The following is a 24,871-nucleotide window of genomic DNA, read 5'->3' as shown; positions in this document are numbered from 1 at the left end:
TTGATAGTCTTCTCCTTACTCTTGAGTCTTGACCATGTGGAGGACAATGTGGGGTTGTCCACCCCCGCACTCCACGGCCCGGAAGGCTTGAGCGGATCTAGAGCTAATGATCTGGGGTCGGCCCAACCCCGACTGCGAAAGCATAGAAGAGGGGATGATTCTCGCTGTATTCGCCGAAAGTTCGAGTCATTGGTATTTGATCCTCGAGACGAATCGTCTTGGCAGTTTCTTGTGCTACTGTGATAGTTTATACCGCCTATACTTTGTAGCCCCTCTTCTCTCTCAACTTTACATCATACGAATCTAACGGCGTGTGAAGTCTTGATTTAAAGGAACCCTTAGAATGGCAACAATGAAGGCTCTTGTCTACACAGGACCTGGTACGGTCGAAGTACTTGAACGTCCTAAGCCGACGATCCAAGACCCGACCGACGCTGTAGTACGTCTGCTACATGCCTCTATCTGCGGTACGGATCTGCATATTCTCAAAGGAGATGTCCCGAGTGCAAAGCCGGGGTTAGTCTTAGGTCATGAAGGAGTTGGGATCGTGGAAGCTCTCGGCTCAGCTGTTCACGGATTTGAAGTAGGGTCGCGGGTTCTCATATCTTGTATGACTTCTTGCGGCCAGTGCCGATACTGTCAGAGAGGAATCACCGCGCACTGCGAAACCGGTGGGTGGACGTTGGGCAATGAAGTCGATGGGACACAGGCTGAGTATGTTCGTGTACCCCATGCCACGCTTTCCCTTCATTCTTTGCCTACTTCGATCCCTTCCCGCGCCGCCGTGGCCGTATCCGATGCGTTTCCAACGGGTCTCGAATGTGGTGTTCTCAGCGCGAATGTTCAGCCTGGTTGTTCGGTGGTGATCATTGGAGCGGGACCGGTTGGAATGGCCAGCTTGATGACCGCGCGTCTATACACGCCTGCACTTATTGTAATGGTCGATCTGGATGAGACGCGCTTATCCACCGCGCGAACCCTTGGCGCTCACGCTACGGTGAACTCCGCTGCCCCTGATGCTATCTCGCAGCTCATGGCTTTGAGTGATGGACATGGATTTGACGCAGTGATTGAGGCAGTGGGTATACCAGCGAGTTTTGCACTGTGTCAAGAGTTGGTTGGAGTCGGAGGAATAATTGCCAATGTTGGAGTGCATGGGACGAAAGTCGATTTACATCTGGAGAAGTTATGGGACCGCAATATCAGTGAGTATCATATAGCTCGACGGAAGGATTCCGAGCCCTTGATAGGAGTTCATCCGCGTTTACCGTCTTTTATCATGACTACGGAGTACAAACTGATTATTCCCCTTAGGTATCCACATGTCCCTGGTAAATGCGACGACGACTCCCCGTCTCATCCGGCTGGTGGAATCAGGGTTATTAGATATTGGTTCTTTGGTCACACATCGTAGGTTCCGTAGAACAATCCTTTTCTCTTCCGCCCTGTTCTTGTTTACTAATCTTTATCTCCTTGTAGATTTCCCTTGTGATGAAGGCTCCAAGGCTTATCAAACATTCCAAGCCGCATCTCAGCATCAAGCGCTTAAAGTGGCTATTGATTTTTAAAGGGGCATGAGTCGCATGACATAGTTGGTACCCAACATTGCTGATCATTAAACTTGAACTTCGTTTAGATTATGATTATTCTTGTTGAACAGATATTTTCCCCGTTTAATTACGTTTTTCTCTCTCGAAAAACCCGCATTGCCCCACAGTATGATGCGGGATGGCCATAGGCTGTTTGAATTAGTACTTGGCGAAACACGGAACATGGATTGGGTCCTTGTTCCGATTCTGACATCATGATTCTTGGAATTCATAGCATTTGGGAGTTTGAATGATGGAGGTTTGTTTTTTTGGGGTGGCAAGATGAATCCTTCAAGTTCAATGTAGATCGTAGTTTGATCTAAATCTGTAAGACAATCTTAAATTTAAGGTAATCCAGGGACTTTTCTCTCATACCAAATGAGAAACGGGAGAATGCGCGGGATGGCCATGTTCTCATATCGTTCCGATCCTGGCCGCGTGCTAATCTCCACTGTTTCGAATTTTAGTGGCGGCCTAGTGGCGGTTTGGGGGCGCCTTAGTGGCTGAAAGAGGCTTCAGTTCACATTCATTGATTGGCGTGTTTTTTGTTCTCGAATCCAGGACCCTCGGTTTAGACCAATTTCAACCCTATTCCCTATAGAGAAGCCCGGAGAGTGGGAGAGTGGGAGAGAGTGGGTGTGAGACTTGGATACTTGGTGGTTCCCCACCTGCCTCATTCTACCGTGACTTCTCCATTTCCTTATTTCTTGTTTCCTTTTTATTTTCGACTTTTCTATACTCAATTTTGACATTCAAGTTACTTTTGATTGGAGTGAAATTGGACTCTGGAGTTCCAAAATTGAAAGTGTTTTAATACAGATTTACTAGTTATCACATTCCTCGGTCAATTCGCCTCATGCAATCCACCATATCATCTTGATTCGATCATCATGGCTTCTCAAGCAGAATTTCGCCGTGCATCCGGGATATCTAATGCAGAGAATGGCACCAACAACGATAAGGCCAACCAGACATTGGAGGATCTAGGTTATACACCAGAGCTCGCACGAAACCGATCCGTCTGGCAGGTTACCTTTATGTGCTTCATTCTCTCCTCGGTTCCTTACGGCTTATCAACAACCTTGTACTACCCGCTTGCTGCAGGCGGTCCGGCCAATATTGTCTGGGGTTGGGTTTTGGTTTCATGTCTGATCATGTGTGTGGGCATTTCGCTGGCCGAAATTACCTCTGTTTATCCAACTGCTGGTGGTGTCTACTACCAAACCTTCGTCCTCGCTCCTCCGTGGTGCCGTCGCGTCGCATCATGGATTTGCGGTTGGTCGTACGTCGCTGGAAATATCACCATCACTCTGGCTGTCAACTTCGGAACAACCTTGCTACTTGTCGCCTGTCTCAATGTCTTCGAAAAATCTCCTGGTGTGGGTCTTACCGATGATTTCCAAGATTATCAGACTTTCCTGATTTTCTTGGCCATCACCCTTTTGACTCATGCTATTCCGTCATTGATGAACAAATATCTGCCCTATATCGAGGTATGTGAATCCTGTTGTACTCTCTAGCGCATGTGAAGGAGAAAAAAAAACCCCCCGAAAGAGATTGCGGTTGACATCACGTGAACGAATGCCGTGAAGAATTCCGCGTGCCCACCTTCCTCATATGGTAACATGCTAATGCAATTCAATGACAGACATTCGCCATCTTCTGGACTATTGCAGGCTTGGTTGCCATTGTTGTCTGTCTCCTTGCTATTGCAAAGGAAGGTCGTCATGAGGCTTCTTGGGTGTTTGGCGAATTTGTGCCCCAGGCTGGCTGGCCAGCAGGATGGTCCTTCTTCATCGGTCTGCTGCAGGCGGCCTATGCCACCTCAGCGACCGGTATGATTGTCTCGTAAGTAGCTCAATTGGCTTTGGCAGTTCGGTCCGACCAAGACAAGAACCTAGGTGCTAACTGAAATCTAGTCTCTGTGAAGAGGTCCAGGAACCCGCTGTCATGGTCCCCAAGGCCATGATTGGCACCGTTATGATCAACACCATTGCGGGTCTCATCTTCCTAATCCCCGTCTGCTTCGTCCTCCCCGATCTGACCATGTTGGTCAACCTCGCCTCCGGTCAACCCACCCCCGTGATCTTCCAGAAAGCTATTGGAAACTCCGCAGGAGCCTTCTGTCTCTTGATTCCCCTGTTGGTTCTTGGAATTATTTGCGGTATTGGATGTGTGACTGCCACATCCCGCTGCACATGGGCATTTGCTCGTGACGGTGGTATTCCTGGTTCGGGCTGGTGGCGTGTCGTCAACAAGAAGCTTGACATTCCGCTCAATGCCATGATGCTGGGTATGGTAGTTGAGATTGCTCTGGGTGCCATTTACTTTGGTTCTACGGCCGCTTACAATGCCTTCTCTGGTGTTGGTGTCATCTTTTTGACTTTGAGTTACGCCTGTCCTATTGCAGTTTCTCTGTTTTTCCGTCGTCGACAGGATATTAAGAACGGCCACTTCGACTTTGGCATTGTTGGTGCTATTGCCAATGTCGTTGCTCTCTGTAAGACATCCCCCCTGTTGGTTTCTTTCTTTTCGCCTGCGGTTCTACGTGAGGAATGGCTCACGTCTCTGGTTACTAATATTCAAACTTTCTCTAGGCTGGAGTGTTCTTGCCATTCCACTGTTCTGCATGCCAACCTTGGAGACGGTAACTAAGGAGAGCATGAATTATGCTTCTGTCGTGTTTGTTGGGTTTGTGCTTATTGCAGGTGTTTGGTACGCCGTGTGGGGATACAACAACTACCAAGGCCCTCCCACCGACGCCATTGGGCGCGACAGCGACTCCATGCCCGATTCCATGCCCGAAGCAACCGCCGACATTCAAAAAACCAAGAGCCGATAAATCCCCAATCGCAGCTTATGCCCTTTCGACTCGCTTATTGCCGCTCGCTCTTAGCTTTCCCGTATTCGGCATATCCAATCCAAGCGTCCCAGATCTCACCATCGCAGCATGAATCCACGCCCATATATCCCATTCATCCCCGGCAACACCCCCGAGTTCATGGTCCATTGCAGCCAAGCTTTGATTCGCCCTTCCGGTTATGACCCCCTGACCTTGCGCCAAAGATGCCCTCCATACGCACCATCGCTACTACCCGATGATTGAACGACTATCCACATGCGCCTTCGTAAGATTTCGGGACCATTGCTTAGATGTACATACATGTGCAGACTTTGTCTGTGCCAGCTATCTTGCATTTTCTTATTGCTTTTTATTTGCGCATTTCAATACTGGGATCGCGCTTGTATGATACCTTTTGTGTTCATGAGAGCAATGCTCAATTTAGCTCGAACATCCATCATGATTTTTCTCCAACTCCAAATTTTCAAATGTGAGTAAGAGATTCCGAAGTAACCCGATGCTTGAATTTATTTTCAGCATCAGGGAATCCAGAAGCCCCGTTTCCAACTACTTGAGATGAGAACTTGAAAATTTCAGAGTAATATGTGGGTCCATATGAGCACATAGAGTGGTAGCCTAGTCAACATACACAAAGCCCGGAATCGAACCTTTGGAACATTCTAAAGAATCCAGACGTGAAAGGTTCCAAGGTTTGATTCAAATTGACAGAATGGGACCAGGTGCAATCAAATAAAGTTCATCCGGCCTTGTTTATCACCACGGCAGTTTGAGACTCCCCGAACTCATCAACCGATCGCCTCAACATGATCTGTCACAAGGCAAGTAAAGTCGGAAGTTCCATAATAGATCGTGTTCCCATCATCTGGTGACTCCCCAGTACTCAAAGTGTCACCATACTGCCAGAATGAATCGGCCGCAACGCCGGTTGTATCAAGAGCTGTGCTTTGCCAGGGTGCTTCGATGGTACAGTGATTAGCCGTTACACCATACTCCTCAAGGAGACAAGGCTTTCCGATTGCTGCACATGCTTCTCCGTGAGATGTGATCCACCCATTGCCCCACGAGTCGGTGGTTCCCCCTGTGGATTAGGATTAGCTAATGTCATGCATGACTTTGATAATCTGGTTTGGGACGTACAGCTATCGGGATACAGGTGGAATGTTCCAAAGTCAATTGTGTCGATACCCAGATTCAAGGTGAAGTTCAAGCCTTCACCGATGGTGTATGGGTAGCTACCATCTGATCCGGTATCGAGTCCGAATCCCTCTTTGAATAGGTAGTAGTAATCAGTACATACTCGTTAGTAAAGAGTGGAGTAGAGATATATAGTACTCACCATCACCAATGCAAACCATATGCTTCGAATCCAAAGACTTAATATAAGCACTTGTCGTCTGAACCCAATCATAAATAACCGAGGTATCACAACCTTGGCAGCGAGGCTCATTAGCCAACTCCCAAGCAAAGATAGCATCCGAATCCACATATCTCGAAATAACAGCAGCGATATAAGCCTGATACGCAGCTTGGATAGCAGCATCGGTATACCATCCAGTTGTTGTTCCACCAAAAGCGGCAACATAAGCCGCCATACCACCATAATCAGTCCAATTGTTAACGAAATTGATGATGAGTTTAATATTGTGTGCCTCTGCAGATTCAACAACGTAGTCTAGTCGCTCGAGTCCGTATTCGCCTGTGTTGATTGTGGCTGTACTGTCCTCGAGGAGTTGGAAGTAGACCGTGCCGGTAGATGGGACTGTGTTTACGTCGTTGAAGCCCCAGACTCGGAGGATGCGGAGATCGGATTCGTTTAGGTGGCTCATTACGAGATCGACGTCGTCGTTGTCGGTTAGGAACCCGATCCAGTAGCTGTTTGTTCCGGCATAGTAACTTGTTTTTCCGTCGATTGTGAAATTTAGACCGTTGGTACTGGGGTAATCGGTTGATGAGGCGGCGGCTGTACTTGTAGTTGATGAGGATGTTGAGCTGGTTGTTTTGATTGATGTGGTTGTCTTCGAAGTTGATGTTGTGCTAGCTTTGCTAGTAGTACTAGTACTGCTGCTGGTTGAAGACGCTGGAGGAGATCCAATGTTAGTATGGATTCTGTTCATTCCATCTAGGTTGTCACTTACATGCCACACATTGGCTATAGTACGCATTCTCGTATTGGCATACCCATCCTGACTCGCAAACTGTGGACCCGGTGTAGCCAGTTCCGCCACACTGGCCATATGGTGCTACCTGGGCGGACGCTAGGCTAGCGCCGAGGAGAGATAAGACCGCAAGAGCCTTCATTGGGATTGTGTGTGTGTTTTGCTCAATGCTGAAGGAATCTTTATGGAATTAAGAATTTTGTACGTTATTTGGATCGGATTTTATAACTATTATTGGAACCTTGGAATATACTAGACAATTGTTTCACAATTGAGAGACTGAAACGGATGCTTGTCCTTCAAACTAAAACGGACACGGCGCCGTAGCAATGAGACCAAATGTAGATGCCATATATTATTAGGGATTGGCCTTAATGCTGTCACACCCGCATCTCCGTGTTGTTTGGGGAAATCAGAGCGGGGAAGCCAAGCAGATATAGTGTTTGGGGGTTAAGGAGATGTCGGGGATCTTGTCCTTGTCCTCCGTGACGATATTTAAGCTTCATCACAGTTGTCCTATAGGAATAAGATTCACGGAGTTATAAAAGGTAAGCTCACCACAAATTTCCGTAAACCATGTAGATGCCAGCGCAGGATTGTACATGCACAATGTGTGGGGTGACACTTAGTGCGGGAGGCTTAGCTCGAATAGTCAAGGGTTGTTTACTCCGAGCACTTGAGCGGGGATGAAATCAGCCGGGGAATGAACAGTAAATTAACATGCCACCCTGAGGATAGTCTATACATATACGGATGCCTAAATAACATTTGAATTAATCTACTAACTACATGTAGTATGTAACTACGATGTATGGCTCACAAGGCTGAATGAGTTCTTGGTTACGCCACGAATCTTGGCACGGAGAACATGGAGAACAATTGATATTTAGCTACTAGTAGTACATTAGTTAGGTCGATTAACTAGAATTAGACGGAGTATCCGCCTTTAAGACCGAAGACTATATAGAATCATTCCACTCAAGTGCTATACCCAGAATCGGAAGTTCTCCTAAACACATCGGCTTACCTTCTGAAGAAAAGGAAAAATGGAGCCATCAGGTCCCTTTCTGTCACGAGACAGGAAAATAATAATAATAAAAACACTTGAAAACTCTGACCAGAGACACTTCCGAATCCTGGCCCCAGTTCTCCGTAATAAATTCGCGTGGCTCCCCAGAAACATCCAATTATGGGGCCGGCTTCTCCCTACCGAAGGGCAAGACCACGACTGGGCCGCGACTAGAGTAAACCGGCGTCCTGCATGGAGTATTAACGGAGTAATGATGCGGGTTTGAAGAAGAGTTTCATGTTTTTGGATAAGAACTACTCCGAGATTACTCAGCGGGGAAGAATGTTACTGAGGTTTATGCAAGTGGTTGAAGGAAAAGAGCTAGATAGCTTAAAGAGCCGAACTATCTTAGAATATTCAACCGAATCGATATTAATTCACGGGGTATGTTAATTGAAAAGTGAACTAGACTGGAGTCCACAGTGATAGATCAGAAAGTGACGATGATCTTAAATAAATGATAATCTTGATTCCATCCACATTCAAGCCACAAGCTATCCGGCTGTGTACCTTACGGTGTAAAGGGAGAAAACTCTGCAGTGACGTACCATCGGGTGTGGCGGCGCCACAGACGGCGTGTGGCCGAGTAAAGACTATCAAAAACTCAATCGATTTCATAGGTTTTATTATGGTTCATTAAATTTTGCCGACCATAATACCGTACTGGTTTTAGATCACCTGATTTACTGATTTGGGGGGTCTACTGGTGAGAAATAAAAAAAAAACTTCGGGCACCAAGGGTGGAGATGGGAAATTATGACCTACAATAATTCATGAAGTGGATTTAAAAAGGATTCAGAATGCATAGCATGGTGAATTATAAAACGTCAGTCTTTATGATGTAGGTTTTATCTCCATACTCCGCAATTTCCCCTCAGAATTGTAGTGTTGGTCTGGAGAAAGGGGGAAATGTAACTCACCGAGAGACATAACAGGTATAACCTGAGGGGATCAAGAAGTCCGGAGAGAACTGGGGTCGGAACCTCCGGCTTCCAAGATTTTTGACAGGCCCACTATACTTCTTCTTACACAATCATCAAGATCAAAGACATATTATAACTTTTATCCGCGTCCTTTTATGACAGTGGATGTCTTATCCTATAGGGATAAACTCATGACAGAATTCGAGAAAACTTCTGGAAGCGAGATCTCTCGGCCCCGATAATGAAATATGCCCCCGATCCCGAGCCAAGGACGTCATTTTCGGCACCGTGGGAACCGGGTTTGCCACTGAAAATAATGTTATAACCCGAATGCACCTGGTCGGCCAATTCGGCTATCCGCTTTGTAACTGGTGAACCACACCCGATCCATACCTGGATCTCATCCTGGCTGGCTGTCTCCTCGCCGATGTGGATTCATCGGGACCGTGCGATTCGGCCTCGGCCGGTTTATTGCTTGCTAATCTGGGACCATACGTATGTACGAAGTACGGAGTATGTATTTTCATTTCGGCTTCCCTTTTCTCTGGGGACTTCATTCTCGTTCGTTGCGTTGCTTCTCCACAATTCTCTCCCCACTCCAGGTCCCCGGCACGAAATGTGTGGGTGTCTGTGTATTTTTTTTTTCGTCCCTGGAGAGGGAAGACGTGAATACAAAAGGGCCCTGATTCCCCGTTGATGGCTCTTTTTGTTCTTCTTTTCCCCATGGGATTTTAAGCCCCTTCATCTTTCTTAATACTTTATCTTGAGCTTGGCCACTGGTGGTCCTTCAGCTTCTCTTTCTATTCTTATATTGAAACTTTCTCCACTGAACCCTGCATTACTTCCTCCACTCGAGAAAAGAACAGAATTCATCATGAATTCTGATTCAGCTTCCACTCGTAGGGAGTCTATCACTCCGGCTGAGAAGCCTGTTGATGCTCCCTTCCCTGTTAGCCCCATGGAGAAGAACTCCCGTCCCGTTGTGAACGGCCCCATCCCCGATTCACCCTCCGATCTCTCATCATGGCTCTCTTCGTCTCCTTCGGTGGTTTGCTGTTCGGCTATGACACCGGTCAAATCTCTGGTTTCCAGGATATGGACAACTACCTGCATCGGTATGCTCAAGACATCAATGGTACTTGGGAATTCACCAACGTCCGTGATGGTCTGATTGTCGGTATGCTTTCCATTGGTTGTCTGGTTGGTGCCCTTGTCGGTGCTCCCGTTGCCGATAAGATTGGTCGCAAATGGTCCATTACCTTCTGGAACGTTATCTTGATCATCGGTCTTGTTGTCCAAATCTCCTCTCCTTCTGGCCACTGGTACCAGATGGTCGTCGGTCGTACCATCACTGGTCTCGGTGTTGGTGCTTGCTCCCTCCTGGTCCCCATGTACATGGGTGAGAGTGCTCCTCGTCACATCCGTGGTGCCATGATCTCTTGCTACCAGCTCTTCGTCACCCTTGGTATCTTCCTTGCCTACTGTATCAACCTGGGTACCAACAACCTCACCGGCACTGCTCAGTGGCGTATCACCCTTGGTCTTACCTTCCTCTTCTCCCTCTTCCTCGGTGGTGGCATGGCCATGTTCCCCGAGAGCCCCCGTTACGAGTTCCGTCACGGCAAGGTCGACAGCTGCCAGCAGACCCTCGCTAAGCTGTACGGTATCCCCGAGAACCACGTTCGCATCCTGGAGGAGATGGATGAGATCCGCGAGCAGTTTGAGGTTGAGTCCGGAGACCAGAAATGGTCTGAGTTCATTACTGCTCCCCGTATGCTCTACCGTATCTGTCTGGGTATGGGTCTGCAGACTCTGCAGCAGCTTTCTGGTTCCAACTACTTCTTCTACTACGGTACCACCATCTTCGAGGGTGCCGGTCTCTCCAACAGCTTCGTTACCCAGTGTATTCTGGGTGCTGTCAACTTCGGTTCTACCTTCGGTGGTCTCTACGTCGTCGAGAACTTCGGTCGTCGCAAGTCTCTTATCTTCGGTGCTCTCTGGATGTTCCTTATGTTCATGATCTTCTCTTCTCTGGGTCACTTCGTCCTCGACCGTGCCACCCCTGAGAACACCCCCGGTGCCGGAAAGGGTATGATCGTTGTCGCCTGTCTGTTCATTGCCGTCTACGCTATGACCTGGGGTCCTATGATCTGGACCATCGTTGCTGAGCTTTTCCCCTCCAAGTACCGTGCGAAGGGTATGGCTCTGTCCACCTCCGCCAACTGGATCTGGAACTTCCTGATCAGTTTCTTCACCTCCTTCATCACCGCCGATATTGACTTTGCCTACGGTTACGTCTTTGCTGGTTCCATGTTCGTTGCCGCCTTCGTTATCTACTTCTTCGTTATTGAAGGCCAGGGCCGTACCCTGGAGGAGCTTGACTACATGTACGTCAACAAGGTCAAGCCCTGGAAGAGCAGCAGCTATGAGATGCCCCGTCGTTTCGATTGGGACGACAACCGCAAGGAGCAGACTACTTCCCACAATGAGCAGGCCTAAGCGTTAAGCGATGGTCTTGCCTATTTGCATTTTGCATTGTGCATATTCTATTTTGATTCCCATGTTTGAAAAGTCGCATGTTTTATAAATATATCCCATTTTGTTTATTGGTTACGTTGGCATGACACATGAATCACGCGAATGGCCTAGAGAATTTCATTTTAATCAACTTTGAACTTCAATATTCAACCAAGTAAAGTGTAGTGAACCAGTAAAAAGAAATCCTTTCAGATCAACTAGAGTTTAGATGAACGATCTCTGCGAACTATGACTCGACCTTTGCCATCACGCTGCTCAAGCTGACGAAGAACCCGACGAAGAATCTTCCCACTGGCACTTTTCGGGATTTCACGCACAAGCTCCACCTCAGTAACCCATTTATGCCTCACTTTATTATCCTGCACATACCGCATCACATCCTGTAACAATGCAACAATCGCATCCTGATCCTTTCCTTCAGAAATCTCAGGCTTCAAGACAACATAAGCCTTGGGACGTTGACCGGTATAATCATCGGCAATACCCCCAACAGCCACATCCTCAATACTCGGATGACCAAGTAAAAGATCCTCAATTTCCGCAGGCGCAACAGCAATACCCTTGACTTTAATCATCTCCTTAATCCGATCGGTAATAGTAATGAATCCCTCTTGATCAATAAATCCAACATCACCAGTATGTAACCAAGCCTGCGAATCGAATGTCTCACGCGTTGCTTTATCGTTATTCAAGTACCCCATCACAATCTGAGGTCCTCGTGCAAGAATCTCACCAGGCTGATTATATCCCAGCTCAGCACCTGTATCCGGATCAATGATTTTGACCTCGGTATTTGCAACAATGCTTCCAACCCGGTGAGCGTATTCGTAGGTGGATTTCTCGACTGGATGCGCGGTTATGCAGCTGCAGGATTCGGTCATACCGTACCCTTGCTTGAACCCTGTATTTGGGAATCGTCGTTGAAGTTCTTGGAGGACTTCGGCGGAGAGTGGGGCGGCTCCTGAGGAGAATCGGCGGACATGGGAAAGGTCATACTCTTTCACAATTGGATCGCGGAGAAGTCGAATTATTATTGGTGGGACTAGGAGTAGTTCTGAGATTTGGTGCTTGACTACTGTGTCGAGCATGTCTTTCATGTTGAAGGCGGGGAGCATGTAGACTTCTGCGTTTCGAAGAACGGGTAGATGCATTTGATGGACGAGACCGGTGACTGAAATAGAGTGGTGAGCAGAGTATTAGATGATCAAGAGGTAGAGCGCTTACTATGGAAAAGAGGCAGGACGGCAAGTATTTTTCTATGATCCTTGGGAGTGAGCTGTGTCACCTGTAGACATTGAGCGATCACATTATGATGAGAAATCATCACCTATATCATTTGGCCCTTAGTATAAATCCATGATAGTTTGGGATTTAATAGAAGTATGTACTCACGGCTTTAGGAAGACCAGTTGTCCCACTACTGAAACTGAGAAACCCACATAGATCTTTATTAGATTCTCCCTTCTTGACCTTCAACGAGGGCACTTGGTCATCGCGCTGGTTTTGTCCAAAGGCAATGAGATCATGGATCGTTTCAAAGCCTTCCTGCGTTCCTTCTAACAATATAATGCGATCTCGCGAAATACCTGCATTTTGGGCAGCTGGGATAGCAACTGGAAGCGCAGATTCCGTTGTCATGAAGATTTTGGCGTCAGATATCCTCAATGCATATGTCATTTCTTCAACATTGTATGCCGGCGAGGCGCCCGAGATCATTCCTCCTATTAAATAAACAAGTCAGAATGATAGGATGAAAGGGTAGAGATTTAGGAGATAATGTTTCATACCGATGCGAGTAGTTGCAAACATGGCAACTGGATACCAGACGGTGTTGGGACTAAAGAGAGCGATGGTCTCTCCAGCCGAGAAATGGAATTTCCGCACCAATGCGGTTGAAATGAAGGTTGCATAATCTTTGATCTCATCATAGCGCACTCTTTCTTGGGTAATGGCATTTGTAAAGCCCCCCGAAGCCCGAAGAGACGTCCTGTTGTAGAGGTGAGGATTTGGATTCAAAAAGCCAGTCCCAGATCGTGAGATCTTCCGGTACTAAGATCAGCCAGACATTGTTAGTATATTGATTTGGAAGATTATTTTGAAGCATTCTGCGTTACATACCGGTAACAGGTGGATGAGTAGATGTGAATATCATACTGGCGTGGGATACACTAGTGGAGAAGAGTAATTGAGGGTATACTCAAGTGCTATGAAGGGGAAGTTGCTATCTCATATAGCAATGAAGGTTGGAGCGGGGTCAATGACTGACATCTCTTCCAGACTGGAGCTATTGTGCGGAGACCGAACTATTGTGTGGAACGAACCTCGGTCAAATTTGAGAACTATTCGAATGCAGTGATAGTACTTCATTGTACCGGCGAATCTCAATCACCGGTCATTTCTAATAATTGGGCAATTGGGCAATTGTAGACATAGAGTCAATTAATATCTTGGAGACATAATTTTTGCAATCCAATAAATCCAAGTTCTCGAGAAACCAATTAATTTATACAAGAATATTTGAGTATGTCTTGGATCGGCTATTCGGCCACGAGTCCCACGACTCCACGAGGAGCGGGGGTGCGGGGAACCCCGATCGCACTAAGCTAGAGATGTAGTTTGGTCATTGCAGTGGCAATATAAGTGGCAATATACGTACTACTAATATTGGACAAGTTCAATTGAATTTTTAGTTTTTATTTGAGCACGACCCTGAATCAATATTAGTTATTCTCATTAATCTCAAATACTTAATTCATCTGATTGGCTCGGCTGTAATCTCCTCTACTATTACAGAGTAAACAAGACTCGAACAATATCACCTGGGCAGTACTACTAATTCTTACTCGTATCATTTATATTTAATTAAAATGGCCACCTCATTAACATAAGGTTATCCTAATAAACCACTATACTGAGATACATCTAGTCAACTGGTATACAGATCGGCTAAATTGACCTCCGAGAATCCGTATGTTTTAGATAAAAGCGGGTGACATTTGGTGGAGAAATCTAGACTGTGATAGACCCTTTTATGTGCAGTTTGGCTTGTTTGCCCGATTTCCTTCTCTTTCTCTCTTATTATTGTCACACGGAGTCTCCGGACTCATCCAAGACGAAATCTTCCAGCCCTCCATGTTTATTCAATCCTCTCAATAGCCCCCTTTCGCCCTTCCGACGGGCGCTCCTTATCGCGCTCTTTAGCGTGATGCCCGACACACATGAGCTGAACGCTACCCTGAAATATTAGCTATCGAATGCGAATCCCTATTGCCGTGCAGCTGGCGCTGCTGGTTCTGTTGACTGCTCTATCGGGAATTGCCGTCCTTGCCATTGCAACAGTAAGGATTTGCAGAGAAGAAGAATACGATGGTCTTGAGCGATAAATCGCTAACCTTCTGCCCTCACGACACAGTGGACTACCACATACGACTTTGTGGTTGGAGTTGAGTACGATTCCCCTTTTTTTACCCACCTGTGTCCCCCGAGTATCGGTACAAGTTGTTAACCTCTCAAAAGATCTCAAAGCTTGGAACTCGTGGCGACAATAAAGGCGAGCGAAATCGAAACGAATCTAGAACTTCTAGAAGTCACCTGCAAAACAATCGCGACCCGTCTTCTAGTCCAGTCCGCTCTCCGACGTTACTATGAGGGTAATACATCCACCAGCAATTGGGTCAACGCCATAGCGGATATGCAGTCGGCTCTGGGAAGTCGGGGATATCTGAGTCTTTACCAAGCCACTCTGTACTCGAGCCATAGTAATGGTAGTGAATGGGATGGCCGACTGCTCAACGTCACAAGTGACAGCGTCCCGGAGATCAAATTACCATATACATATAGTAATGGAAGCTCGGTGATGCTGGGGGATAGTGACTTGGGGTACCCAACGAGCCTCTACCCCAACCTAACATACACCAACTCATCCGATGGGAACGGAACAGTTATCAGTGCTTTCCCCGACTATACCCTGGGCTTGAACACCGAGTTATTGTTAGGCCCACTAACCGTTAATGACTCATTTTCCTTGGTCTCTTTGACTCTTCCCATCGTGAACGATACATCCGACGCTGATATCCTGGGATACATGACGTAAGTCACATCATGAGCTGTCTAAATATCGTGGTCAAATCGGGATGAAACTCACATTCGAGTTTTCCATAGGGTGGTGGCGAGTGCTGCGAGCTTGCAAAGTGTTCTGAGTTCCCGTGAAGGCATGGGAGACACTGGGCAGGTTCTTCTCATAGGCCCCTCAAGACCTCAAAATACATTCGCTTCAGATGCCCAACCTGCGACCGCGACTTCCTCCGCCGATGCCGACCAGCTGAGAGATGCTTCCGTGCACTACGTGTTTCAACCTACAGCATTACCAGGACAGACCAATCGTCATCTGAATATGACCACGAGCGACCCATTTTTATTGTCGAAATACCAAATCGCCCTCACGCTGATGTTAGAACCATACCAAAATAGGAACAAGGCGATAAGTGACTTGTCAACGAGGAATGAGCTTGGCTACCATGTTGCCGTGGGCGCTATCCGTCCTGAAACTTCCCTTGTTCAGTGGATATTGCTAGCCGAGGAGACGCACGCGGAAGCATTCCATCCTGTCTATCGCTTGCGAAGGATCATTCTTGCATGTGTTTTCGGAACCGCGGGTCTGATTCTATTTATTATTCCTCTTCTGACCCATTGGGCTGTTGCCCCAATTCGACGCCTACGCGAAGCAGCGAAAAGGTCAGTGATGCCAGATCTTGCACCTGAGCCACGGATGAGAAGGAATGAGCAGAGTGGCCATGGTACAGTGATAGTGCAGACTGAGAATGGAATCAGCGAGAAAGCCCCGTCATTCCTGACGAGACGCCTGCGAGCACCAACGGAACGCCTACACAGTCCAAGAGATGTGACTAGCGAAGGACTTACAAGATCTTCGCGTGTTCCGGAACGAGTGAAAGAGCGTAGTCACTGTGTGACTGATGAGCTAACCGAGCTCACTAAGACCTTCAATGAGATGTCTGATGAGTTGACGATTCAATATCATCGATTGGAGGAACGTGTGGCGGAGAGAACTCGGGAACTGGAGAAAGCAAAATTGGCAGCCGAAACTGCCAACGAGAGCAAGACCTTGTTCATTGCTAACATATCCCATGAGCTCAAAACACCTCTCAATGGGATTCTTGGGATGTGTGCAGTGTGTATGGGAGACGAAGATCTCTCACGCATCAAACGATCCCTCAAGGTGGTTTATCAATCGGGTGACCTTTTGCTTCACCTGCTCAATGATCTGTTGACATTCAGCAAAAATCAGATTGATCAGGCTATCCAGCTCGATGAAAAGGAATTCAGAATCTCTGATATCAGAGCGCAACTGGCCATTATCTTCCAGAACCAAGTACACGAAAAACAGATGGACTTCAATATTCACTGCTTGAATCCAGAAAACGCTCTGTGTCTAGATCATGACGATTCTGTTGGTACTATGATCAGGCCAACCCCTGGCAGGCTTATGGATATGGTACTTCTTGGTGACCAGCACCGCATCCTGCAAGTTTTGATCAACCTGGTTGGTAATAGCTTGAAGTTTACACCAGAACATGGCAAGGTTGACGTTCGGATTCGTTGTCTGGGAGAAGTACCCCGGTTTGAGAGTGCCACGCCGTTCAGACCAGAATCAAAAGACAAATTTACTCTACGGTCGCAAAGCCTCAACAGTCAAATTTCGAATATAGACCCAATCGCACTTGACGCGAAAAACCCTGGAAAAGATAGAAATCTTGATGGATCAGACTTTGTCACATGGATGTTCGAATTCGAGGTTCGCGATAACGGACCCGGTATCCCGGTCGCTTTACAAAGACGCATCTTCGATCCTTTTGTACAAGGCGATTTAGGATTGAACCGCAAGTACGGAGGCACAGGCTTAGGCCTCAGCATCTGCGCCCAACTATCTCGCATCATGGGTGGGAGTATCGATTTGGATAGTGAAGAAGGCAAGGGATCTACTTTCACATTGAGGATACCCTTGAGATTTGTGAAGGAGATTGCTCCAAGTTCACTTATTTCCAGTAATGCAGGATCACGAACACCAAGTGTGCTGTCCTTGGGGGAGTTTTCAACAGGTGCTCGGCCTTCTTCAACACAAGGCTCGGTGAAAGGGGAACCCATCGCTCCCAGCTTTGAGAAATCGGATCTCCAGCCACGACTTGTTGGACTCAGCCAACCATTTTTTACACCAACTGTCCCTTCATCACCCCAGTCGTCTTCAAATGGCACATCGCCTACTAAACTGCACGCTAAAAATGAGAGTTCGAGGAAGATTCGCGTTCTCGTCGCTGAGGATAATACTGTAAACCAGGAAGTGGTTCGCCGGTATGAAATACCATGATCGTGTGAGCGGTATGCAATTGCTAACCTTTTATCAGAATGCTTGCACTTGAAGACGTATATGACGTGACAATGGTCAAGGATGGACAGGAGGCCTATGACACAGTGAAACTGAACATGGAAAGAGGCAGTCTCTTCGACCTGATCTTCATGGATATTCAGGTACGTGCATATATACAAACTGGCTTGACAGTTGGAAATACCAGGGCTTTATTAACAATCATCAGATGCCCAACTTGGACGGTCTCCAAAGTACACGTTTGATCCGAGAGATGGGATATTCTGCTCCAATCGTGGCACTTAGTGCCTTCGCAGAAGAGAGCAATGTGAAGGACTGCATGGACTCGGGAATGGACATGTTCATTAGGTACGATCCATATGCTGAGATTAACAACTTGAGACCAGGTGCTAACGAACCTAGTAAACCAATTCGACGGCCAGCCTTGAAGCAAGTCTTAAATAGGTTTGCGACGATTATAGAGGAATCTGAGCCCGGGCCTGGAGGATAAAACTTTGGAAATTCTCTTATGTGACTAAGGGGTTCGGGGCATTTTTGATCGATCAGCTCGACGCAATCATTTCTTTGATATACCTCAAATATACTGAAAAAAAATCTCATTCAAAAAGACCTACCGCTACAACTACTCTACAGTCTCGAGTCTCTCGCATTCATATAAAACTCCGCTAAAATCATCATTCTACTCTCTATCAGGCTCCAAAAAATATATCAAAACAGGACGACAATTCCATTTTCAATTAAAATAACTTGAACACATCAATGTATGTACATGATTTGATCATGTACCAGCTACATACTAGGTAGATACACCTAGGCATGTCCACAATCTCATAAGTCCCAGGTCAACTGGTTTAACTTGAAGTGCTCCAGGGCTGGATCAGGTAGCTAAAACTTGAAACTTGAAGACCCAGGTGCCAAATCCATTCCGAGCCTCCAGGGTTGAGCTATTGCGAGTGTCCGCCTGAACAGAACTTAAACATAGCACTATTGACACCGAAATGAACGCCAATGTTTTATACTGTATTTTCTGCCCTGCTCCGTGTTCATTACCTTGAAGTCGATAGGTCCGTTGATTAGACACGTGCGACATTCAAAGACAGGCGTACTTGGGTTGGTCTTTATTATGGTATAAACATCGAGATGGGGACAGAGCATTATCCTTCTTTGAGGCTCAAAGTTGACTTGAACTTGGCTGGACGATATCGATGACATATTTCAAATGAAACCAGATTACCTGATTCTCATCGTAATAGAGAGAAATCGATAGGTTGTATACTATTTGTGGGCCGTCAAAAATTTGGCATTCATGCCAGTTCGGTAAATACTTCCTTGTTCCAAGACCCACGCTATTTGTGTCACACGCACTCTCTAGCTCCCGGCGAACTCTGTGGAGAAAATGATGCAAAGTGCATGAGCGGAATCGGATACATGGACAGATTTTGATAATCCGAATAAGGTTACAACTTTCGCGTGATACCCACTTATCAAAATCCTTAGATGGTTGAAGATATAAGCATTTTTTGCAAAGATTCCATTTTCGAGTCTGTATTTTCGAAAGAAGATGAAGCCGATCATTTATACCTTGTGAGGCTGGTAGAACGTCATCGGGATGCCAGAAAGCTGGGGTTTTCACAATAAATTCAAAATGCCGATAGAAAGCTTTGCAGCTAAGTACTAAGCATGCTTTCGAAACCAACGAGAGGTGATCAAGAATACATATGATCAGCTCTGGAGGGAGATCAGTGATCGTAGTAGTGGGAGTAGTTTTCGTACCCTTTTTTTTTTCCGCAGCAGACGTCTCAAACGGAAGAATCCTTCCATGGTCGTAGTTATGAATTTAAGCTCGAGTTGTTGCTGGGATAGACTGAGATAACCTGGGCCTATTAAAAAAAGGAATCCCTTGTGATGTGATGTTGATGTGAGTGTTCTGGGGCTTAAGAATCTTGGAAGCTGCGGTGGTATACAAACGGGTAGTAATTTATACCTAGTAATGGGATTACGGATATTACGAACAGGGGGCCAGGCTAGTCCTAATTAGGACATGTAACCATGGAAGCTTCTAGTTGATCCAACCAAAACACCAGATGCTGTTCCATTCTTCCCCACAACCCTGCCGAATTCCACGACCCATATACACCTGTACACTGGTAATACCTCACTTTTAACTCCCAAGGTCTATAAACCAGTTTGAAAGGGGTTATCACCATTTTCTAACCTATTGAATGATGACAGTCATCATCGACCTGGAGACCATGGCTAATAAGACACCGGCCTACCTCAAAAACCTCCCCCGATTCAAATGGTATCTTGAAGAAGGAACGGCCGGGCGGCTTCAACTGCCGCCATACGAAAAGACTGTGAGAATCAACTTCAACCGGTTACAGACTGTTTCCCTAGAATCAAGATTGACAGATCATATGAGCAGGCCGATGGGCACATCATTGTGTACTCCGGAGAAGTATTCTGTAGACTACCGCACTGCGATAGAGCCGTTGTAAGGAAATGACTATCCTGAATTCTATCCAAAGCTGTGTAATGAGTAGTTTCTAACCGATTTCAGGTTCCAATTTTGAGGATGACAAACCTTCGCCAGCATTTTATGCAGACACACCATCAGAAATGCATGGTTAGGACAGGTGCGGGGACCCAGAAAGAGAAAGACCGGGCTATAGCCTGGTACAATTCGCTGCACTTGAGTACGGAAGAGGACGACCTTATCCAGCAAGAGAAAGCCCTACTCATAGCCTGGTTCGATTCGTTACACTTGAGTGCGGATAAGGACAAGGATAAGAAGAAAATCAATATGGACTAAGGGAGCCTACAATGGCCATACGGCTAAAACCGCATGGCTGGTAGAAAAAAAGAGACATATATAGTATATTCCTCTTAATTCAGCTATCTCTCACTTTAGCTATCTTTTATTTTGTTTATCTCTCACTTTTATTTTGAAATATTTAGACGTCTCTTACTTTAGCCTTATTTAATATCATTAAGGTTTTTATATCATAATAATAAAATCCAGATAATAAAGTGAATAGAGGTAACATTAGAGCCTTAGAAGCTATAGCTGATAATTTAAATACTGACAGACTGATATCAGAATGTGTAAAGAAGAGTAGTAAATGACATATATCCCTCTCTCCACCAATAATCTTTTTATCTCTTCATTAGGCCCATGAGAGAGAAAGGGGTAGGAGGAGGTCCTGATCATATTATGTTGATACCTAAGAATAGTCACATGGCTTAATTCGCAGGCCCAAATGTTAAAATTCTATTAAGGAGGTAGTATATGTTCACACGAAGAGCATTCCATTGACCGACCTCCTGGACGCCTTCAATGTCCGCATTGTATCCATGCCATGAGCCATGACTGAACTCTACCGCTTACATCGTCACACCCTTGTTCTGCTCCTTATCCACCCGATAATGCCTCCAAGCCAAGATTGAGGGGATCAACAAAACAATCAAACAGGTAGCTGCGATGGATTCGTACTTTTGCGTATAACCCCACGCAAAGTTGATCGCATCACGTACATCCGTTCCAGGGGCATATCCCAGCTGCGAGGAGTAACCACCCAGGTAAATAGTCTGCCAATCGGCTTGAGCACTTGCTGGAAGTGCTTGTCGCAGCCCCTGAGGAAAGGTGTTGGTGTAGATGGCAGCAGCAACAGCGTATCCGATAGCACCACCAACACTTGAGAACAGACCAATCATGGATAGAATGATGGGGATATTATCACGATCAGAAGCACACATACCAGCCATTTCTTCACCAATAACCAACATTCCACCTGAGAAGGCGATGAAAATTTGACACATAATCACGTAACCAAGATCTGAATCTTGACCACGGAAGTGGATCATCAGGCCTGCACCCAAGAACATGAGAGGAACGGCAAAGAAGAGGCAGGTATACTTGAATTCCTTTACCCAGCGGATCCAGAATCCAAAGATGGGAGACCAGAAACATGAGCCGATGGTGTAGATGGCCGTCACGTATCCTGTCAGTTTCACATCGAGGTTGTAGACTACCATGATGAAGTAGTAAAAGTAACTGTCCCAGCAGTAGAAGCTGAAATAGAGGATTGCCGACACACAACATGCGCCGAGAATAGTGCGGTCGCGGAGAAAGTAGTAAGGGATGAAATGCTTGCGCGCAAACCACTTCTCCCATGCTGCGAATACGAAGAACAACAAGAATCCAACAACTACCTCAGCAATAAATGAGGCATCCTTGTACTGTGCACGGCCGTATGATGCGAGACTGAAAGGCAGTAAGAAGAGAATAAAAGCAGCCATTAAAATCAAGGCTCCAATAACTAGATTAAATTGTTAGCTCGGTAATCAAGAAGTGCAACCTTGGAAGTAGGTTGACATACCATCGAATTCGTGAATATAGTGGATAATAGACTGTAGCAAGGTTCGGCCACTTTTCTCTCGTACCAAGAGCCCTTGCTTCCTTGCCTTATTCTCATAGTACTTGAAAGTCATAATCAAAGGTGCAAAGACAACAGGCTGAATAATGCAAAAAGCGCCATAAGCCCATCTCCAGCCTCCAGTTTTGAGGAATGAGCTTGCAGCCAGAGGACCTGTAAAAGCGGTACAGATATAAGGCGTAGTGGAGAAGCCGAAAGCGAAAGCACGATTCCGCATACCCGCTGTATCGGCGATAAAGATCTCCAAGATGAGATAAATAGCATCAAATCCAACCCAGTAGAAAACGTAGCCCGCAGCAAAGGAATTTGGGCCCGTGCAAGAGGCGAGGAGGATCATGCCGATGATGTACACACCAAGGAAGACCATCAGACCTTCGGCGCGGCCCCAAAGACCGAGCATTTTACCAATGGGTAGTTTGAGGACACCACCTACAATAGTTGCGAGGATCATGGCGGTTGTAATCTGTGGTGCGGAGTTGAAGTTTGAGTAGGCATAGTAAATTACGTTTGTGCCGATGTACTCGTGGAAGGAAAGCATAAAGTAGCAAATCCAGATCCTAGATAATGTTAGTTTGAGATAGCCAGGCTCAAAGTATATAGAGTCACTACTCACCATCCATAGGTGATATAGACTGCCTTCTTATTCCAGACCAGTGCAACGGCCTCGGCCTTTTGAACACCCATCTGAGCTTCCTTGGTAATTTCATCTGGGTGCTGCTCAACCTCCTTGCTCTGGTTTGGCGCATTTTTCTCTGACTCTGCTGCTACATTGTCATTATCTTCAACAGGACGAAGGTCGTCCACGACTTGAGACGGTTTGCGACCCTTCAGTCTATCCACAACTATACCCATGATGCCGATGATGGGGATGCCGCAACGCGCACCAGTGAAAAGGGAAAATTAAATAAGTATTTGACTTCGAAAAAAAAGAAAAATTTGCACGAGGCCCGGGCGAGGTCATCTTTAAATGGGCTGACCTAGCATTAGGATTGGCAAGGTTCAAGTTATCGCTCTACTCCGTTGAGCTAGCTCTATTCTGGTTCCAAAACCATACTTTCACATCATTCTCGCGTGCCATTAACTTTTCAGCACCTTTTTTTTTCTCTTGTCCTCTTAGCCCTTCTTTTCAACCCATCCCCACTTAAAGTGGTCAAAACTAAGCCACTCAGATTGTGCTCAAGCCTATCAATCTAGTCCCGCGTGGGGCTCGACGCCCGAACTGAGTCAGGGACCAAAGAAAAATTAAGAAAATTTCTCATGTGGTATCCTTAACCACCTGAGCAGGGTATGATGGGAATAAAATTCGGAATTTGGCCCGAATTATTATGGAGTCCGGCAATTTGAGGAAAATCGGGGCGACCGATCAGATAATAAGCTTGAACTAATTGAGCTTGAGTGGTGCGCGTCCCTCGACAAGATCAGTGCATGATTGGCTTGGGGCCAGAATACCTACCCTCTTTTTGACTCATGTCTAATGCAAAAAATAGGGATAGAAAAATAGAAAAAAGTGCCTATTTTCAATCTATCTGATCTAGGGTCGCGTACTCCGTACCATGGTGGATATCTCTCTCAACCATATCTAATCTGATCCTGGTCCTTTCAATTGGTGAAAGAATCCCATTGAGTGAAGATTCTGACTCGCATAAGACAATGTGGCTTTCAGAGCCGAGCTTACCCTTCACGCTAACAATGACATTACCAGGTTAACAGGAAATTGGTCTTAGGTTGGAATATTCTTCTTTTTGTCTCTTCTTCTCCGCTAAAACTCTAATCAATCAGGTGGAATGATCCAGAATCTTACCCTTTACTTTCACCGATGTGAATGCCTTTTCTTGAGTGGCTTTCGGTTTCTTCTAAACTGAACCCTGGTACACAGGTGCTGGATTTTCAGTGATTGGAAAATGCGACCGAGAACATTTGAATCGACGCTCTGGGCCTTATTACCATCTGGGCATGATCAGGTGAAAATCCGTAATCTGATCTGATTGATAATTTTAGCGGTCATTCCGAGGTCTCCGAGTCCAGTTCCAGGGTTCAAGTTTTAAAATCAGCTGGTCTCCCCTGGATCCTAATACACATACTGTCTGAATTTTCCGCTTCATATTGATTGTTTGAAATTTTCGTTTGTAACTTGTGTCTAATTTTTCATCATTCTATTGCATATTCACTCAGGGACCCGTTCGAATTTTGAATCTCTTCAAGTAAACATAAGCCATGGAGATCGATATCTTGATGCCTAAGTCTCATATTATTCGCGAAGTGGATGAAAGCCTGTAGAACAGCGATAGCCTTATGAACTTATTCTTAAATACTATCGGGCCTGTGAATACTGGCTTTGTGTCTGATTTAGCCATGACTTTCCCGGTACTAGAGATATCAGAAGAAGTATCGGAAGATATCCGACTATCTGAAAATAGCAGGGAAATATTGAAGCTTTTTCAAAGACAATTCACAGATTTGAAGATACTACATACTGGAGCTCCTTATTTTTAAACAAGCCTTCAGTAGACTATGTACTTAACGAAACTCAGATCGAAACTTCCGCAGTCCAAAACATATTTATAGAAATCAATATATTGCTCAGAGCCATCCCTTCTCTGAACTGTATAACTGTCAAGGCTATCAACGGCCCTCTATTTTCTATAGCAAAGACATTTCTCGAAAGGTTAGGATAGGAGATTTAAATTCAGAACCAAAAGGTGAGTTTTTCACAATAACCGCGGGGAATGATTGCGGCCTACTCGCTCTGTTCGCTTCGTTTCACGGACAAATTAACTCTAGGGTACAGGTCTAGCCTTAAGATCATATCTTCAAATGTTAAAAAGGACTGATAACTTCCAAGGTTATATGTCTGTTTACAACTAGTATTCCGCTTTCCTTCGATCGAGGACGCTTAT

General features: G+C 45.9%; 7 protein-coding genes across 7 annotated transcripts; 4 read left to right on the top strand and 3 right to left on the bottom strand.

Moving 5' to 3' along the window:
- Positions 1-343: 343 nt before the first annotated feature.
- N7483_005339 (zinc-dependent alcohol dehydrogenase family protein) lies at positions 344-1,568 on the top strand (the record flags this gene model as incomplete). The annotated part of the gene is made up of 3 exons (XM_057088776.1): positions 344-1,205; positions 1,315-1,410; positions 1,480-1,568. The coding sequence occupies 3 exons, from the start codon at positions 344-346 to the stop codon at positions 1,566-1,568; spliced, it is 1,047 nt and encodes a 348-aa protein (XP_056948605.1).
- Positions 1,569-2,479: 911 nt separating this feature from the next.
- N7483_005338 (putative amino acid permease) lies at positions 2,480-4,431 on the top strand (the record flags this gene model as incomplete). The annotated part of the gene is made up of 4 exons (XM_057088775.1): positions 2,480-3,082; positions 3,238-3,437; positions 3,509-4,089; positions 4,187-4,431. 4 exons carry the CDS (start codon positions 2,480-2,482, stop codon positions 4,429-4,431), a joined length of 1,629 nt encoding a protein of 542 aa, XP_056948604.1.
- An 806-nt stretch (positions 4,432-5,237) lies between these two features.
- N7483_005337 (uncharacterized protein) lies at positions 5,238-6,750 on the bottom strand (the record flags this gene model as incomplete). The annotated part of the gene is made up of 4 exons (XM_057088774.1): positions 5,238-5,530; positions 5,590-5,718; positions 5,789-6,529; positions 6,588-6,750. 4 exons carry the CDS (start codon positions 6,748-6,750, stop codon positions 5,238-5,240), a joined length of 1,326 nt encoding a protein of 441 aa, XP_056948603.1.
- Positions 6,751-9,623: 2,873 nt separating this feature from the next.
- On the top strand, positions 9,624-11,099 carry N7483_005336 (sugar porter family MFS transporter; the record flags this gene model as incomplete). The annotated part of the gene is made up of 1 exon (XM_057088773.1): positions 9,624-11,099. The coding sequence occupies one exon, from the start codon at positions 9,624-9,626 to the stop codon at positions 11,097-11,099; it is 1,476 nt and encodes a 491-aa protein (XP_056948602.1).
- Positions 11,100-11,335: 236 nt separating this feature from the next.
- N7483_005335 (acyl--CoA ligase) lies at positions 11,336-13,187 on the bottom strand (the record flags this gene model as incomplete). The annotated part of the gene is made up of 4 exons (XM_057088772.1): positions 11,336-12,309; positions 12,363-12,465; positions 12,531-12,859; positions 12,926-13,187. Coding segments are annotated over 4 exons (1,668 nt in total), but the record flags the coding sequence as incomplete, so codon positions are not given.
- Positions 13,188-14,392: 1,205 nt separating this feature from the next.
- On the top strand, positions 14,393-18,028 carry tcsB (putative sensor histidine kinase/response regulator TcsB/Sln1; the record flags this gene model as incomplete). The annotated part of the gene is made up of 7 exons (XM_057088771.1): positions 14,393-14,476; positions 14,551-14,585; positions 14,655-15,227; positions 15,300-17,504; positions 17,558-17,681; positions 17,747-17,886; positions 17,941-18,028. The coding sequence occupies 7 exons, from the start codon at positions 14,393-14,395 to the stop codon at positions 18,026-18,028; spliced, it is 3,249 nt and encodes a 1,082-aa protein (XP_056948600.1).
- A 2,894-nt stretch (positions 18,029-20,922) lies between these two features.
- On the bottom strand, positions 20,923-22,826 carry N7483_005333 (MFS general substrate transporter; the record flags this gene model as incomplete). Its single annotated transcript, XM_057088770.1, has 3 exons — positions 20,923-21,857; positions 21,918-22,531; positions 22,588-22,826. The coding sequence occupies 3 exons, from the start codon at positions 22,824-22,826 to the stop codon at positions 20,923-20,925; spliced, it is 1,788 nt and encodes a 595-aa protein (XP_056948599.1).
- Positions 22,827-24,871: the final 2,045 nt, after the last annotated feature.

Source organism: Penicillium malachiteum, assembly GCF_028827825.1.
Source record: "Penicillium malachiteum strain IBT 17515 chromosome Unknown utg000002l:1.0-8849297.0:1.0-8852440.0, whole genome shotgun sequence".
Classification (NCBI taxonomy): domain Eukaryota; kingdom Fungi; phylum Ascomycota; class Eurotiomycetes; order Eurotiales; family Aspergillaceae; genus Penicillium; species Penicillium malachiteum.
This window is presented reverse-complemented; position numbering and strand designations above follow the sequence as displayed.